Raw genomic sequence first — 16,089 nt, 5'->3', positions numbered from 1 at the left:
CGGTTTTTAAAACCGGCACCGGTTTTCAAAAAAGTGGAGAACCGGTAACCGGACCTTATTACCAATTCCAGTTCCGGTTTCGGCGGTTCTAATGCTCATCACTAGCCATTAGGGACTATGAATGCAAAAAAAAAAAAAAAACAAAAAGGAAACAAAAGCAAACTGTAGTTTGATGATAGTGGAGGTACGTGTTTTGTAATTTACTCAAACCCGACGCTTGGACCAAAGAAAGCCGTTGAACAGGGAGAGGCAAATCCAAGGACGAAGATCTTTGGCCTCTCCTCAACGATAAGGAAAAGCAAACACCCAATCCCCAAATCCCCACATAATAAACCCCATCTATTTCTTCTCTATCACTGCCACTGATTCATTCCTTACTCGATTATTCAACAATGGCTTCTGCAGCATCACCCACCACTCTCTCACTCATCCCCACAACTTCTTCGTCTTCCACTACCTCCCGTAGCAGCCCCACTGTTCGCCTGCCTTCTCGCTTTCTGCGTTCCCCACTTCGTGGCCTTGGATTCGCCGCCGCTGATCCCCTTTTCTCTGCACATGTAGCCTCCAAGCTCCAATCCCTCAAAACCTCCGCCAGACCAATCACAGGCGTTGTCTCTATGGCCAAGAGGAGCGTTGGAGACCTCTCTCCTGCCGATCTAAAGGGCAAGAAGGTGTTCGTTAGGGCTGATTTGAATGTGCCATTGGACGACAGTCAGAATATCACAGATGATACAAGAATCAGAGCCGCCGTCCCAACCATCAAGCACTTGATCAGCAATGGTGCTAAAGTCATCCTTTCTAGTCATTTGGTATGTGATGGTCTTCCGTGATCAATCTTTGTCCATTTCTAAATGCGACAAGCACATCTCAAGCATATGCATTCCTATTTAAATCTCATTTTTATCTCAGATGATAATCGTAACTAATATAGTCCTCCGACCTCTTCTTTTAAGCTTGATCATTCGATTCAAGTTGTAGTTGAGTGTAATGAGCTACGATCACAATCTTTTTACTGTGTGGTGAGCATTTATGATTTTACAAGATAAAACAGGAAACATGCATTGTAGGAAATAGAAGGCCGACTGAGTTTTTCTTCTGAAATCTTTTTTTCATTGAAGAAAAGAGTAAACGATGATGAGGGGTAGCCTTTGAACCAAGAGGTTTTGGGTCCAAGAACATGTGTATTTTGTTCTCTTTTGTTTGGAAATAAGAGGTATTTTTGTGACTCATCACTTCACTTCCTTTTTGAAATTCCTCAGGGTAGGCCAAAAGGTGTGACTCCCAAGTACAGCCTGGCTCCTCTTGTTCCTAGACTATCGGAACTGATTGGTGTTGAGGTACACACTTGTTGTCCTTTAAAGAAAAGCAAACAGAGGTAGAAAAATATATTAATTAATTATTAATTGATAAACAAAACAGGTTGTGAAGGCGGATGACTGTATTGGTCCAGATGTGGAGAAGCTGGTGGCTTCACTTCCTGATGGTGGTGTTCTTCTTCTTGAAAACGTAAGGTTTTACAAGGAGGAAGAAAAGAATGATCCTGGATTTGCAGAAAAGCTTGCTTCACTAGCGGATCTTTATGTAAATGATGCTTTTGGAACTGCCCATAGAGCCCATGCCTCAACTGAGGGAGTCACAAAGTTCTTGAGGCCATCTGTTGCTGGTTTCCTTTTGCAAAAGGTGTGATAACTCAACTCATTGATCTCTTGATGAATGATGGATGATATGTAACTTGTTTGTTTGTTTAAAAACTGCAGGAACTGGATTATCTTGATGGGGCAGTTTCAAACCCAAAAAGGCCATTTGCTGCCATTGTTGGGGGTTCAAAGGTGTCATCCAAGATTGGAGTGATCGAGTCCCTTCTTGAAAAATGTGACATATTGCTTTTAGGTGGGGGTATGATCTTCACATTTTACAAGGCACAAGGGCTTTCAGTAGGATCCTCATTGGTGGAAGAAGACAAGCTTGATCTTGCAACCACACTCCTTGCAAAGGCCAAGGCAAAAGGCGTCTCCCTCTTGCTACCAACAGATGTCGTCATTGCTGACAAGTTTGCACCTGATGCAAACAGCAAGGTAGCTTTTTTTTTTTTTTTTGTCAAAACTAAAAACTAATACTAACAAGTATTTTTTTTTGGGTACTATATGTATGTAGATTGTGCCAGCATCAGCTATCCCTGATGGCTGGATGGGCCTAGATATTGGACCGGATTCTGTCAAGACTTTCAATGATGCCTTGGAAACCACCAAAACTGTCATCTGGAATGGACCAATGGGAGTCTTTGAGTTTGACAAATTTGCAGTTGGAACAGAGGTGTGTGTTCCATATATATATTTTCAACTCTTTTTTCTCTTTAAACTGCATCGATCCTTGTTTATCATTTTTTTTATAAACTAAAATTGCAGGCAGTTGCAAAGAAACTGGCTGAACTTAGTGGAAAGGGGGTGACTACAATCATTGGAGGTGGAGATTCAGTGGCGGCTGTCGAGAAAGTTGGAGTGGCGGAAGTGATGAGTCACATCTCAACAGGTGGTGGTGCAAGTTTGGAGTTGTTGGAAGGAAAAATACTCCCTGGTGTTGATGCTCTTGACGAGGCAGTTGCTGTTCCTGTGTAATAAAATCTGATTTCATTTTTTTTTTAATGGTTACAAACAAAAACATGAGTTTGGTGTAGATGTTTATCATAAATTTAAGGTCGTGTTTTGTGTTCCCAAAAACAGCGGTGACCTTCAAGATCTTAATATATATTATTGGCTTTTCGTATAAACTCAGAATCTTCTCTTTTCTTTTTCTTTTCAACAATTAGAGATACGTTAATATTGTGATTCTCTCGGTTGATGGCTTCATACATGATAACAGTTTGCTAAAATTAGGAAAGGGAAACTGAGTTGTGTGTCAGCTCTCCATCATCTCTCATGATTGGAAATTAGGTTTCGGAATATGTAAAAACTAATGCTATATTTTCAAGGGTTGTGCTATAAGTACCCATTAACCAATTTTACTCCCGACATTTTAAAATTCGGTAAACATTATAAATTCGCACGACATTATAAAATTCGAACAACTTTTTTGTCCGTAATTAAAAAATATTTAAAAACTGATTTTATATAGCCGTTTGAATTTATAATGTCTTCCGAATGTTAAAATTTTGTGCGAAATTTATAATAATAATAATAATAATAATAATAATAATAATAATCAAAATATAATAATAATAATAATAATAATAATAATAATAATAATTAAAAAAAGAATTAAAAACAACAAAAAAACAAAATAGGAAAAAAACAAAAAAAACAACAACAAATGACAAAAAATCAAATCAAGGGGGGTGGAATTGGAAAAGGAAGGGGGTACTTATAGAAAACCCCTATTTTCAAACAATGCTTGTCTCATCCGCATTGCAATTTAAGAGTTGTATCTTTCATTTGCATATTTGATTTGTGTAATACCTGCGTTAGGTATTTGGCTAAATCCATTTCTCGTTAGCATTTGGAAGACTATTTAGACAACTGTTCTAAGTGTGTAAATTGAGGTGTGAGATTAGTTGCATTTTCAGCAAGTACATTGTTGTTTTGAGATTATTGGTTAAATATTTTGATGTTGGGGTTATGATGGTGAAACTTGGATTTTAAATGCTTTGATTTTAAATGTGTATGATAAACTTGGATTTAAAATAGGATGAATGAATGAGGACATGTTGAATCATTGTAATAATTAGTTTTGAGGATTAATTCTTTCATTTGGGCATGAACGTTTCAGAGAATTAACAGACTAATCAATGGGATCTATCTGTATAGCTAATAAGGAAGACGTCTTAGATTGATATAAAGAATCCACATGAGAAACACATAAAGATTTTTTGCCCGGACAGAGACTGAATATTTTAATCGAGTGTCTGACAAATTCTACGAAGAGAATAGAATCAAACATTAAAAAGCTTTACCATTTACTCCCCAATAGAATGGTTTGGCTGAAAGAAATAATTGAACCTTACTCGAGATGGTCAGTTGCATATTGAACATATCGAGTTTACTAAACAATCTATGGAGGAAGCACCATTTACTACATGTAAGGTAAATAATACGATCACTAGTTGTGTGATTCCTACAAGTCCTTATGAGTTGTGGAAGGGAAGACAACCTAAACTGGACTATTTAAGAGTATGAGTGTGTGTTGACTATTAGTAGACACCCGATCCTAAGCGATCCAAATTAGGAGCCCAAGCTGAGAGTGTATTCATTGGGTATGCTAAGAACACCAAGGCTTATCGATGACTGGATGACGAATCAGGTGTCGTCGTAGAATCTAGAGATGTGAATTTCTTCGAGGACAAGTTTTCAAGAGATGGTGAAAACTCAAACCCCATTATAGCTCCAAGTACTTCTCGAGATAATATTTGGTTTTCTCAAGTTATTGAAGAACTTTACAAAGGCTAGAAAAGAGAAACATCTAAGAGATGATTTTTTCTCTTATTTGATCGAACGAACTCAAAAGAAAGTGAGATTTTCTCTATTAACTTGGATGACGATCTTAAGACCTTTAATGTAACCATGTCGTCTAGGAATACTCCTTTGTGGAAGGAAGTTGTCAATGATGAAATGGATTCCATTATGGGCAACAAAACTTAGGATTTAGTTGATCTACCCATCCATAAGACCCAAATAAATTTTCAAAGGAAAATATCATCCGGATGGATCCATATCTGACTATAAAACAAGATTAGTTACTAAGATGCATAAAATTGAGTTTATAAAATAACATGTGTTTATTCTATAAATACATGAAGTAATAAATTTTTATTGTTAAAAGGAGGTTTAAAATTGTGTTTTTAGAACTCATCCAAACTCCAAGTCTTAAGTATAAAATGAAATTTTATTAAGACTATTACCGATTCTTAAAACCGATCTACGACTAAACTTTAAAATACCGGATTTTAGTTTATAATTGATCGCGACTAATGACAAATAAAATGAAGTTTTATTTGGCACCTAAAGAACCTCATAACAAGTGATATGAATTTTACAAAAGGTACATGAATCAACATCTTGATGTCGAGGTATTTCCATTTTCAGCCCTAAGTATGAGAATTATTGCATTTTAGCCCTTGTGTGAGAAATTGTTGCAAAATGGCCCTTAGTGGCATTTTTGTAATATTTGGGCGGAGCATGCGTACGTGCCAAAACCTCAAACCCTATATAAACATCATTAACTCCCCAAGGATCATTCCCTCATTAGCCTCCAACCCTCATTTCATCTATAGCAACCATAATCTCTTGTGTTTTCATTTGAAGCTTGATAATGTGTGTTTTGGTGTCTTTGAATCCAAGAGAAGATTGAAGAACCATCTTGGAAGATCAAGACTACTTAGATCCAAAAACACCTCACCTCCAAGCTTCATTTTGAGGTATAAAGTTCTGAACTTGATGATCATATCTCTAGATCCATTTGGGTATGAGCTACCTTAGACCAAATGAGTTGTCCTTTTGGACATTTTAGGGTGGTTTGAGTGATAAAAATGTGATATTGGGCCTTCTTTTCCCTCCATGCAAGTGTTGAGACATCTTAATGGGATAAGAAGTTAGAGTTTTAGCTTTTGGGCACTGGCTAGCCATGTAATACCATAAAGTTGGAAACTTCATGGTTAAGGACATTAGTTTGGGGCTAGACCTAAGAATTAGACGAAAGAGCTTAATGAAATAAGCTCTTAACATAAGGATTAAGAGGAGGCAGCATACGTTGGGCGTACAGAATGGTACGCTGAGCGTACCAGATCAACATCGCGTTTTTGGTCAAAGAGTGAGTACGCCCCACGTATAGACTCAGTACGCCCAACGTACTCAGCTGTGTTGACCAAGTTTGATTTTTTTTACTTTTTGACTTTGACCAAGTTTGACCAAGGGGAATTTTGGGTATTTTGAGTGGTATTTAAGATTGGTCATTATTTGATGAATAGGTGACCGGTTGAGCTGATATTCGGAGTTTTGTCCTGTAACGTTCTTTTTCAAACTGAGAGGTGAGTTTTCCTCATCGTACTTATGGTTCGAAGGTACCAATGCCGACCCACTGAGTTATGTACCCTGGTTTATAGGATGTTGCTATGTTGTATTGATCTGTTAGAACCGAGTCCTGATATATAGGATGTTATTATGCGGTAGTAATCGGTAGATATTCTTATGAGTCAGTTGACTGGCTATATGATTATCTGTCTGTTGAATGTATGTTATATGTTATATGTCGACATAGTATGGTTGGGTTGAGACTGTATTGCTTTGTGCGGTCATTCAATAAACCCGGGGAAATCCAACCGGGAGGCTGTGGGCTAGGGAAATCCAACCCGGGGGTTGTGGGCCACGGTAATCCAACCGGAGGTTGTGGACCCAGTACGTTATATGCAGGGAAATCCAACCGGGAGGTTATGGGCCAAGGTAAGCCAACCGGTAGGTTGTGGACCCAATATGCATTATGTATATCTGTTTGGTTATGCTATGTGGTACTTTAGGGGAGCTTACTAAGCTTTGGCTTACAGTTTCAGTTTATTGTTTCAGGTACTTAGACGACCGGGGGAAGGCAAAGCCGTGATCATGCACATCCTTCGGATTTTTATGTATTTGGATCTTGGGATACTCTTAATATTGATTTTACTTTTGAAACAATGGTTTTGTAAAAATTATTATCATGTGGCTGTTTTGGAAAAATGAAAAATTGTACTTAGATTTTTGGGATGTTACAAGTTGGTATCAGAGCCCTGGTTTGAGAGAATTGGATGAGCATTCGTGTGAACAAGAATCAAACTAAGGATCTGTAAAAGTTTTCAAAATATTTTTTAAAATAAATTCCAAAATAGTTTTCAAAAGTCGTTTTCAAAAATTGTTTTCAAAAGTAACCAAGAAGGAATGAAATGTGTACGATCAGCCGGAGCAAGAAGTATACCCCAAGTTACCACACTGTTATTTGTTATTGATAATTATGATAGAACTGCATGCTAGTGATAGGCTAGGGATCTTCAGGGATTGCATGATAGAATTTCCTGATGTATGATGCCTGGTAGCCTAGGAGAACTTCGTGTATGAAATTGACATCATTACTGTAGTTGCTTAGTGTGTGCATCATAGTTATACATAACTAAGATTCTATAGCCTGAGAATGTTTGATTTAGCGTTACTTCCTGTTCCTTGTCTAGTTGTGGTATCAGGGTAGAATAAAGTATTTGACTATCTGTAGGATCCAGTGTTATGTATGATTAGCATACATGAATGGCTGTAGGGTTGGTGGAAGTTTCATGGATGAGTATATGGTTGAACAACCGACCAGATGAGGAATGACTAGTCACTTTCGATAGAGTGAGGATAGGATGTATGCGTATCTTGGTTGTTGTACTTGTTTTGGGCAGTTTGTGATGATCCTTAAGACAAATACGGGTAGGTGTGGAAGGTAGTATAGGCCCATACTACTGGAAGCACAAGACCCGTACGCTTAGCAAGGAAGTCACAAACCCCAAGGGCTTCGTTTGTCTGGGATGATTTTTAATGTATGAATTATGGCATTTCATATATATTCTGGTTTATTTTCAGTATGGTATTCATGAGGGGATCAGGTTCTGGATTTGGAGCGAGTGGCCAGGATAGGCCAGGATTGACCGATGATCAAATTCGAGAGATGATTGCCGCTGAGGTGATCAGGCTCTTTGATGATCGATATGCTGCACTTTCTAAGGCTGCTGTTACTGCAGCTACCGTGGCTGTTGCTGCCGCAGGAGTTCGAGGGGAGAGAGCTTTCCAGTACCGGGACCTCGACAATACGAAACCCTCGAAGTTTGATGGGGTCAGGGACCCAGTTATAGCAATGAGGTGGCTATTGTTGGATTTGGTGTCTAAACCCATAACTATAATTGGTATGTACTTGATCTAATAGTAGCATGGTCCTTTTGGGTTGCCTTCACCATAACAACTTGACAGGATGTGTCACACCCCCAAACCGGAACAGCGGAAACATTCGGGGGCGGAGGACGTCATGTTTAGTATCACAAGACATGCATCATAGTAATCAAAGTAACACACAACCATTGCATTAATATTAAAGTGTTTACAAAGTATGTGATTCACATAAGATAGACTCCAAAAGTAAATAACAAAACAAGACATGAAGCTACTATGCTCCATCTTCTGAATCCCAGGGCGCATACCTGTCTACTAGTTTCCTGAGAATACAAGTTATTTTGAAAGAGTAGGTCAGCATTTAAGCTGGTGAGTTCATAAGTATTTTAGTGATGTATAGTAAGTGGAAAGTTCTTTTAGAAAAATTCGCCTGTTCCTCCAGAAGATCCTATATCTTCTGATATGATGAAAGATAAGTAAAAATGACTCTACAATCCCTTCTATGAGTACTAAATGAATACAAGTTATTGTTGGATAAGGTGTCTAAGTCCATAACTATTTATGGTATGTACTTGACCCGGTTGGCATGGTCCATTTGGGTTGCATGGCATTACAATACTTGGATAGACCAAAATGAGAGAAAGGACACTTAAGGTTTATTAATATATTATAAGTTCTAATATATTAATAATATTATTTAATTAGTATTGATCAAAGAATAAATTTAGAATTAATTAAGTGATCAAAAAGAGACTAATTAAATATATGGGGTTGATTGTGTAAATCATTCATTCTTGTATAGTGGGCTAATGATCCATGGTTTGTATGGATTGGGCTAAAACTTATAAGGTGCTCCATGGATAGTCCATGGAGGTTACAAACCCATGGATCATGGAATATGGAAAGCCATGACAATTAGGGTTTACATGGTGTAACCCTACTTGTGTCACAACTATATAAAGACCCCTTGTCTAGCAAAATCGGCACTACTACAAGCAAGTGTAAGAGGGCTAGCCGAATTTTGAGTGTTAGTGAACTTCTCTCAAGGTTATTCCAAGTATTGTGGTGTTGTGTGAGACATTTGAGGCATCACACTTGAGGTGCTAGGCTCACAAGGTTCTCAAGGAATCCAAACAACAAAAGGTATGTTCTTCTTCTAGCATTTATGTTTAAAAGTTCCCCATGCTATGCTAGATAGGTTAAGAACCTTGGAAATCAAATTTTCATGTATCATAGTAAAACATAGATCCAAGGTTTCTAGGGTTGCATGTACACCATAGGAGTGTTAGAATGCTCAAAACCCTTCACTGGTATCAGAGACTGGTTTTTTTGCTTGATACTTGATGCTACATGTTTTTTCCAAAGTTGAAATTCTGCTTTTTTTGCATCTGACTGCTCACCACGGCGTGACAGTCTTTACCACGACGTGGTGATGCCCCTGTATGCAGAATTTTGGGATTTTCCTTGGTATTGGATGAGGATCATTACCCTAAACTGTTTTTTGAACCTTAAAACATGTTTTTGATGTGGTAATGATCATGCTAATCCAATTTCAAAGGTTATTATCAAAATTTCAAGCTTTTATATGTGTTTTTTTTATTCTTGAAATTTTTGATATGAATGTTCACGAACTTATGAGTTTAGAAGATCATAGGAATTATTTGCAACTTGCTTGGTAGTTTAATTCTTGATCTTGATGTGTTTTAATGGAATCCATAATTTGTCCTCAAGTTATGGATTACCAAAAGTTTTTCTTTTAAAGTCCATTAATAAACACATAGGTTACATAAAATGAAAAGTCTCTCATTTTATTAATCCATTTACTCATAAGTTATGAAAGATGAAAAGTTTTGAAAGTTACAAAACTTGCCCTCAAGTTTTGGAACATGTAAAGTCACTCTAAAAAACTTTTATTCCAACCCCTAGAATTTTAAAAGTTAAAATTCAACCCTTATACTTTATAATATTATAAATTAATAATAATAGATATATATATATATATATATATATATATATATATATATATATATATATATATATATATATATATATGTGTGTGTGTGTGTGTGTGTGTGTATATGTATAAGATCAAGTGGTTTTACCGTTAGTAGGCCTCATTCACGAAGCCGGTCTATAAGGGGGGTATAAGGTTACTGCCTATAAATGGCATTTTAATGGGTGTCCACTCTCACCCACCGCTTCCTTGACTGGTGGAGGGTCGTTAGCCGAACGGGTAGGACAATGACTTTAAATCCTCATTAAAAGTATGATGAAAGTAAAGTAACTAAATATTTTTATAAATTCCCAATCTTAGTTACTTTAGGAAAATGTGAATAAGGTGCTAACCCATGAAATTACACTTTGCACCTTGATTAAGTCGTTAGTGGAGCGTGTGTGGTTAACCGACACACTAACCTGGACTTAACAAGGTAGGCAAAGGGTGGCTTAAGGTTTATTATAGGTCGGTGGAGCGCGTGTGGTTAACCGGCACATCGATTGAGTGATAAACATTAAGAGTACCAAATAATTTGCATGGTTACTTCACACCTTGTTTTGTGATCCTCGGCATCCCAGTCACAAAACCTGAAGGGCACACTCGAGATTGAAACATGCCATTGAAAAGTTCAATGAATCTCAAAGAATCTAGGAGTTTCAAAACCAATTAAAAACCTAATAATTTATTTCGTTTTCATTGTGGAAATTGGTGAATCGTCATTCACCTACCTTCAAATATTTTATAGCTTGGATTACGACATTCCTCTTCTAAGTTATAAAATATTGTATTGGGTCCTAGCCTTAATATTACATTTGGGTGTCTTATTAAGAACTATCTTTATATCTAAATTAAACTTGTCTTTCTTCTTTTCAGATGTCTTCCAACAATGCTGCTTCTGGCTCAAACCCTATCGGCTCCTTCTCTCTCATGAACCTTTGTAGGAGAGTCATCTTCGATGGATCCAACTTTATGGATTGGACCAGGAACATCAGGATGGTCACTCGGTATGAGGACAAGGAATATGTCCTCGACAAGGAGCTTAAGGAACTTGAGTCGACTGCTACTCCTGAGGAGATCGCTGAATACCAGGCACATGAGAGAGATGCTACCAAAGTGGCATGTATCATGTTGGCCATAATGACAGCCGAGCTCCAAAAGTCCTATGAGGACTACTACCCTTTTGAGATGCACCAGGATTTGGTGGACCGGTACCATCAGAGTGCTCATCAAGAGCGGTATGAAATCATCTCCTCCATGATAACAACTAGGATGAAGGATGGTGAACCCATCACGGGCCACATATAGAAAATGCAAAGGTATGTGGAACGTTTGCTGAAACTGAATGTAAACTTCCCAGAGGAGTTGGCAATTGATATCATTTTTCACTCCTTACCTTCGTGTTATGATCAATTCCGCATGACATACCACATGAACAAGGAGGAAGTTATACTCAGCAAACTTCAAGGACTTTTGAAGACCGCAGAAAGTGGTCTTAAAGGTAAGTCGGTTGTTACTACTCCTACTCCTACCGCGGCCTCTATCTTGGTAATCGGGAAAGGAAAAGGAAAGAAGAGGAAGAGCCCTTCGAAGGGTACCAAGGGAAAGTTCCTTGATGGATCCTCTTCAAGTGGAACCAAGAAAGGTTTCGTCACTCCTTCTGCTAACCCTAAAGAGGCTGAATGCTTCTATTGCCATGAAAAGTCGCACTGGAAGCGAAACTACCCAAAGTACTTGCAAGATGTTAAGGATGGGAAAGTGAAACCCAACCATGCAGGTATATACAGTATATTGTCTAATAACTCACCCTATTCTAATTCTTGGGTCCTTGATACAGGTTGTGGTATTCACATATGTTCTGATTTGCAGGGACTAAGAAGAAGTGAGAATGTGGAGCATGGGAAGATAAACTTGATCATGGGGAATAAGAAAGTTACACCTGTCACCAAGATTGGAGTTTATTCTTTGTTGCTAAGTTGTGGGTTAACATTAGATTTGAATAAATGTTGTTACTCGTCTGAAATGGCGAGAAATATTATTTCCTTTCATGGTTTGTACAAACAAGGGTTTACCTTTTCATTTGATAATGAATGTGGTGGTATTAATGCTTTCTTTAATAATGTTCTTTATTTTAAAGCATTACCTTGTGATGGTGTGTATGAAACTGTGTCGGTTGTAGATAACCTAGGAAATAATGTGTTGTGTATCGATTCTTCCTCTAGATTGGATAAAGCATCATTATGGCATTGTCGTCTTGGACATGTAAGCAAGAAACGCATAGGCCAACTCCAAAAGGATGGAGTCTTGGAGTCATTTGACCTAAAATCAGATGATAAGTTGTGAATCTTGTTTACTTGGGAAAATGACAAAGTCACCCTTCACTGGTACTTGTGCTAGGGGTGAAGGTTTGTTGGACTTGTATACACTGATGTGTGTGGACCCTTCAGAACCGCCACAAGAGATGCTAACCGCTTCTATATGACTTTTACTGATGATTATAGTAGATTTAGATATGTCTACTTAATCAAGCATAAGTCAGAAACCTTTGAAAAGTTCAAGGAGTTTAAACAGGAAGTGGAGAATCAGTTGTACAGGAACATTAAGATGCTTCGATCCGATCGAGGTGGTGAGTATCTTAGTACACAGTTCCTTGACTATCTTAAGGAATGTGGGATTGTCTCACAATTGACACCTCCCAGGACACCGCAGTTGAATGGTGTGGCTAAGAGGCGCAATCGAACCTTGTTAGATATGGTTCGTTCCATGATGAGTCGAGCTTCGCTACCAATCTCATTCTGGGGGTATGCCTTAGAGACTGCCACCCATATCCTTAATCTAGTCCCTACAAAGAAGGTTGCCAAAACACCTCACGAGATGTGGACTGGAAAAGTTCCCAATCTGGACCACATCAAGATTTGGGGTTGCGAGGCTTTTGTGAGGAGCGAGACTCACGATAAGCTCGAACCTCGAAGTGAGATGTGTATTTTCATCGGCTACCCACAAAAATCCTTTGGTTACCTCTTCTACAAACCCAGTGATAATGTGGTCTTTGTAGCAAAGAGAGGAGTCTTTCGCGAGAGAGAATTCATAAGCCAAGGAAACAATGGGATGCAAATTGACCTTGAAGAAATTCAAGTGTCAAGTGGTGAAGGAACCTCAAACCCTAGCAATCAACCTGAGGATGAAACTCCTGTTGATCCGACTGACGAGTCTGTACCTCTGAGGCGTTCCACGAGAGTTAGGAATGCACCTGAGCATTACTATGGCTTCCATATTACTGCGGAAGGTGATACACTTATCAGTGATAGCACACTGGTAAGTCTGGATGAACCTAACAGCTACACGGAAGCCATGGCAGGCCCTGAGGCTGCTAAATGGAAATAGGCTATGGACAACGAGATATAGTCCATGTATGACAATCAAGTTTGGAACTTGGTTGACAGTGTACCAGGTCGTAAGACAGTCGGGTGCAAATGGATCTTCAAGAAGAAGACCGACATGGATGGTAATGTACACACTTATAAGGCGCGACTAGTTGCAAAGGGCTTTTCTCAAACTCCGAGAGTTGATTATGATGAGACCTTTTCACCAGTAGCAAAGATTAAGTCTATTAGGGTTATGTTAGCCATTGCTGCATTTCATGACTATGAAATATGGAAAATGGATGTCAAAACCGCTTTCCTTAATGGAAAGTTGGCTGAGGATGTTTACATGAGTCAGCCAGAGGGTTTTGTCAGTACAGAGTACCCTAATAGAGTGTATAAGCTTGAGAAATCCATCTATGGATTGAAACAAGCACCTCGTAGATGGAATCTTTGTTTTGATGAGAAAGTCAAAGAGTTTTGCTTTTCGAGGAGCGAATATGAGTCCTATGTATATGTCAAGGCTAGTGGGAGTATAGTTAGCTTTTTGGTATTGTATGTGGACGACATACTACTCATAGGAAATGACATCCCAACTCTGCAGGAAGTGAAGTCCTGGCTTGGGAAGTGTTTCGCTATGAAGGACCTTGGTGAAGCTGCCTATATCCTAGGGATAAGGATTTTGAGAGACAGGAATAAAAGACTAATTGGACTTAGTCAGAGTACCTACTTGGATAAGGTGCTGAATAGGTTCAGCATGCAGAATTCCAAGAAAGGAGAGTTACCGATCCAGAGTAACGCCAGATTGAGTAAGACTCAGAGCCCGAGTACAGAGGCTGAGATAGCTGAGATGAGTCGAGTACCGTATGCTTCCGCTGTAGGCTTGATCATGTATGCTATGACTTGTACTCGTCCTGATGTGGCCTTTGCATTGAGCATGGTCAGCAGATATCAGGGGAACCCTGGCAAGGATCACTAGACTGCGGTAAAGAATATTCTCAAATACCTGGGGAGGACTAAGGACTGGGTCCTTCCCCTCGGTGGGAGTGATGATTTGAGAGTAGTATGGTATAGTGATGCTAGCTTTCAGACTGATAGGGATAATTTCCGCTCTCAGTCAGACTGGGTCTTTACCTTAAACGGAGGAGCAATTTCTTGGAAAAGTTCCAAGCAGGAGACAGTGGCTGATTCAACTTGTGAATCAGAGCATATAGCGAAAAGCGAGGCAGAAAAGGAGGCTATATGGCTAAAGAACTTCATTGGAGACCTTGGGGTTGTCCTAGCTAGAAAGGAGCCTATGGAGATTTTCTGTGATAGTGAAAGTGCAGTTTCCTTAGCCAAGGAACCAAGGGATCACGGGAGATCCAGACACATCGACAGTAAATGCCATTTCATCATACATCGAATAGAAGAAGGACTCCTCGTGGCAAAGAGGGTATCATCAGATGAGAACCCAGCAGATTCCCTCACGAAGGGACTGGGTAGGGTTAAGCATCTCCAGCATGCGAGGCACATAGGCCTGAAGGATGATATTAGTTTTAGTAGTTAGATAGTTTTGAAATGTGTAAAGTGTAATTGACATTTGATGATGAATAAAAGTTGTTGTTTATTTATGAGTAAAGTGTTGCTATATTTGTCAAATCGTTTAGTATCATTTCATTTTGCATGTTTTGACTTCCAGAATAATTATGTTATGGTATATCATATTATTCAAATTCTCCACAGTCGGTCATATGTTGGAAGTAGATATGAATCAAGACTGTCATGAAGTTGGTTGTATATGTCTAAGATGTTGGACATAGCAAAGTGTTGCTACAACACTCATGAGTGCTCATAAGTTCCGAGTATTGGATTCAACCCACACTCACTTGTATCACTTCATGGAATTTATCTCTAGTGATCGTGAGACTGTAATATCATATAAGTCTTCAAACCTAGAGATATGAGTTGTTGCCTATGAGTTGGTTATACATTGATTATACGAAAAACGCATTGGTAACTCGATGTTATAAAACGTGCATTTGTGTATAATTCAACAAGTAGTAGAACAAGCATATGAGTTGAAGTTTATCTATTCCTTCTTGGATTAGAAGCAATATCTGGGCCCCTCGATGATTTTTTTGTGACCTATGTACCGGGCCCGGTCAGAACTAAATTGATGTGTTCGATTAAGTTCTATGTCAAACAAATCGAAAATCGAGAAACAAACTGCTGGACAATAAGTAAGACATTGTTTCATGTATTTGTCCGGCTGGTATCTAGAACAGAGGATTATATGATCACTTATCTTAAATGGCGTATCATCATCATCTCAGTTCCACGAGACCTTGAAAGAGCTACGATTGCTGATCGGTTCCTGAAGTCATACTTGCAGTTATAGTTATTAGACTTATCCAAGTGGGAGACTATTGGATAAGGTGTCTAAGTCCATAACTATTTCTGGTATGTACTTGACCCGGTTGGCATGGTCCATTTGGGTTGCATGGCATTACAATACTTGGATAGACCAAAATGAGAGAAGGGACACTTAAGGTTTATTAATATATTATAAGTTCTAATACATTAAAAATATTATTTAATTAGTATTGATCAAATTATTAATTTGAAATTAATTAAGTGATCAAAAAGAGACTAATTAAATATATGGGGTTGATTGTGTAAATCATTCATTATTGTATAGTGGGCTAATTGTAACAACGTAAATTTTCAAAACAATTTTTCATTTTTCAAACATACTTTCAATCACACGATAACATAAAACATAATGTATCTACTGTGCCATAACAAAAACATGTCCCAGAATCTCTATAACATAAACTCCATGAGTGTGTACGGATCATGCCGGCGCCTTCCCGCG

General features: G+C 38.4%; 1 protein-coding gene across 1 annotated transcript; it reads left to right on the top strand.

The window, feature by feature from the left end:
- The first annotated feature begins 264 nt into the window (after positions 1–264).
- On the top strand, positions 265–2,767 carry LOC145123302 (phosphoglycerate kinase, chloroplastic). Its single transcript, XM_079058520.1, has 6 exons — positions 265–809; positions 1,260–1,337; positions 1,420–1,680; positions 1,758–2,075; positions 2,155–2,313; positions 2,406–2,767. Exons 1-6 carry the CDS (start codon positions 393–395, stop codon positions 2,613–2,615), a joined length of 1,443 nt encoding a protein of 480 aa, XP_078914646.1. The 5' UTR covers positions 265–392; the 3' UTR covers positions 2,616–2,767.
- Positions 2,768–16,089: the final 13,322 nt, after the last annotated feature.

The sequence above is a fragment of the Lactuca virosa genome, chromosome 7 (assembly GCF_052849685.1).
Source record: "Lactuca virosa cultivar CGN04683 chromosome 7, Lactuca_virosa_CGN04683_v6, whole genome shotgun sequence".
Taxonomy (NCBI): Eukaryota; Viridiplantae; Streptophyta; class Magnoliopsida; order Asterales; family Asteraceae; genus Lactuca; species Lactuca virosa.
Note: the sequence above shows the minus strand (reverse complement) of the source record. Positions and strands in the feature narration are given on the sequence as shown.

Excerpts from the sequence above, each read along its gene's own strand:
- LOC145123302 (XM_079058520.1), top strand. The coding sequence starts at position 393 with ATGGCTTCTGCAGCATCACCCACCACTCTCTCACTCATCCCCACAACT. Across the intron at positions 810-1,259 it reads TCATCCTTTCTAGTCATTTG|GGTAGGCCAAAAGGTGTGAC; the intron begins GTATGTGATGGT and ends GAAATTCCTCAG. Across the intron at positions 1,338-1,419 it reads CGGAACTGATTGGTGTTGAG|GTTGTGAAGGCGGATGACTG; the intron begins GTACACACTTGT and ends TAAACAAAACAG.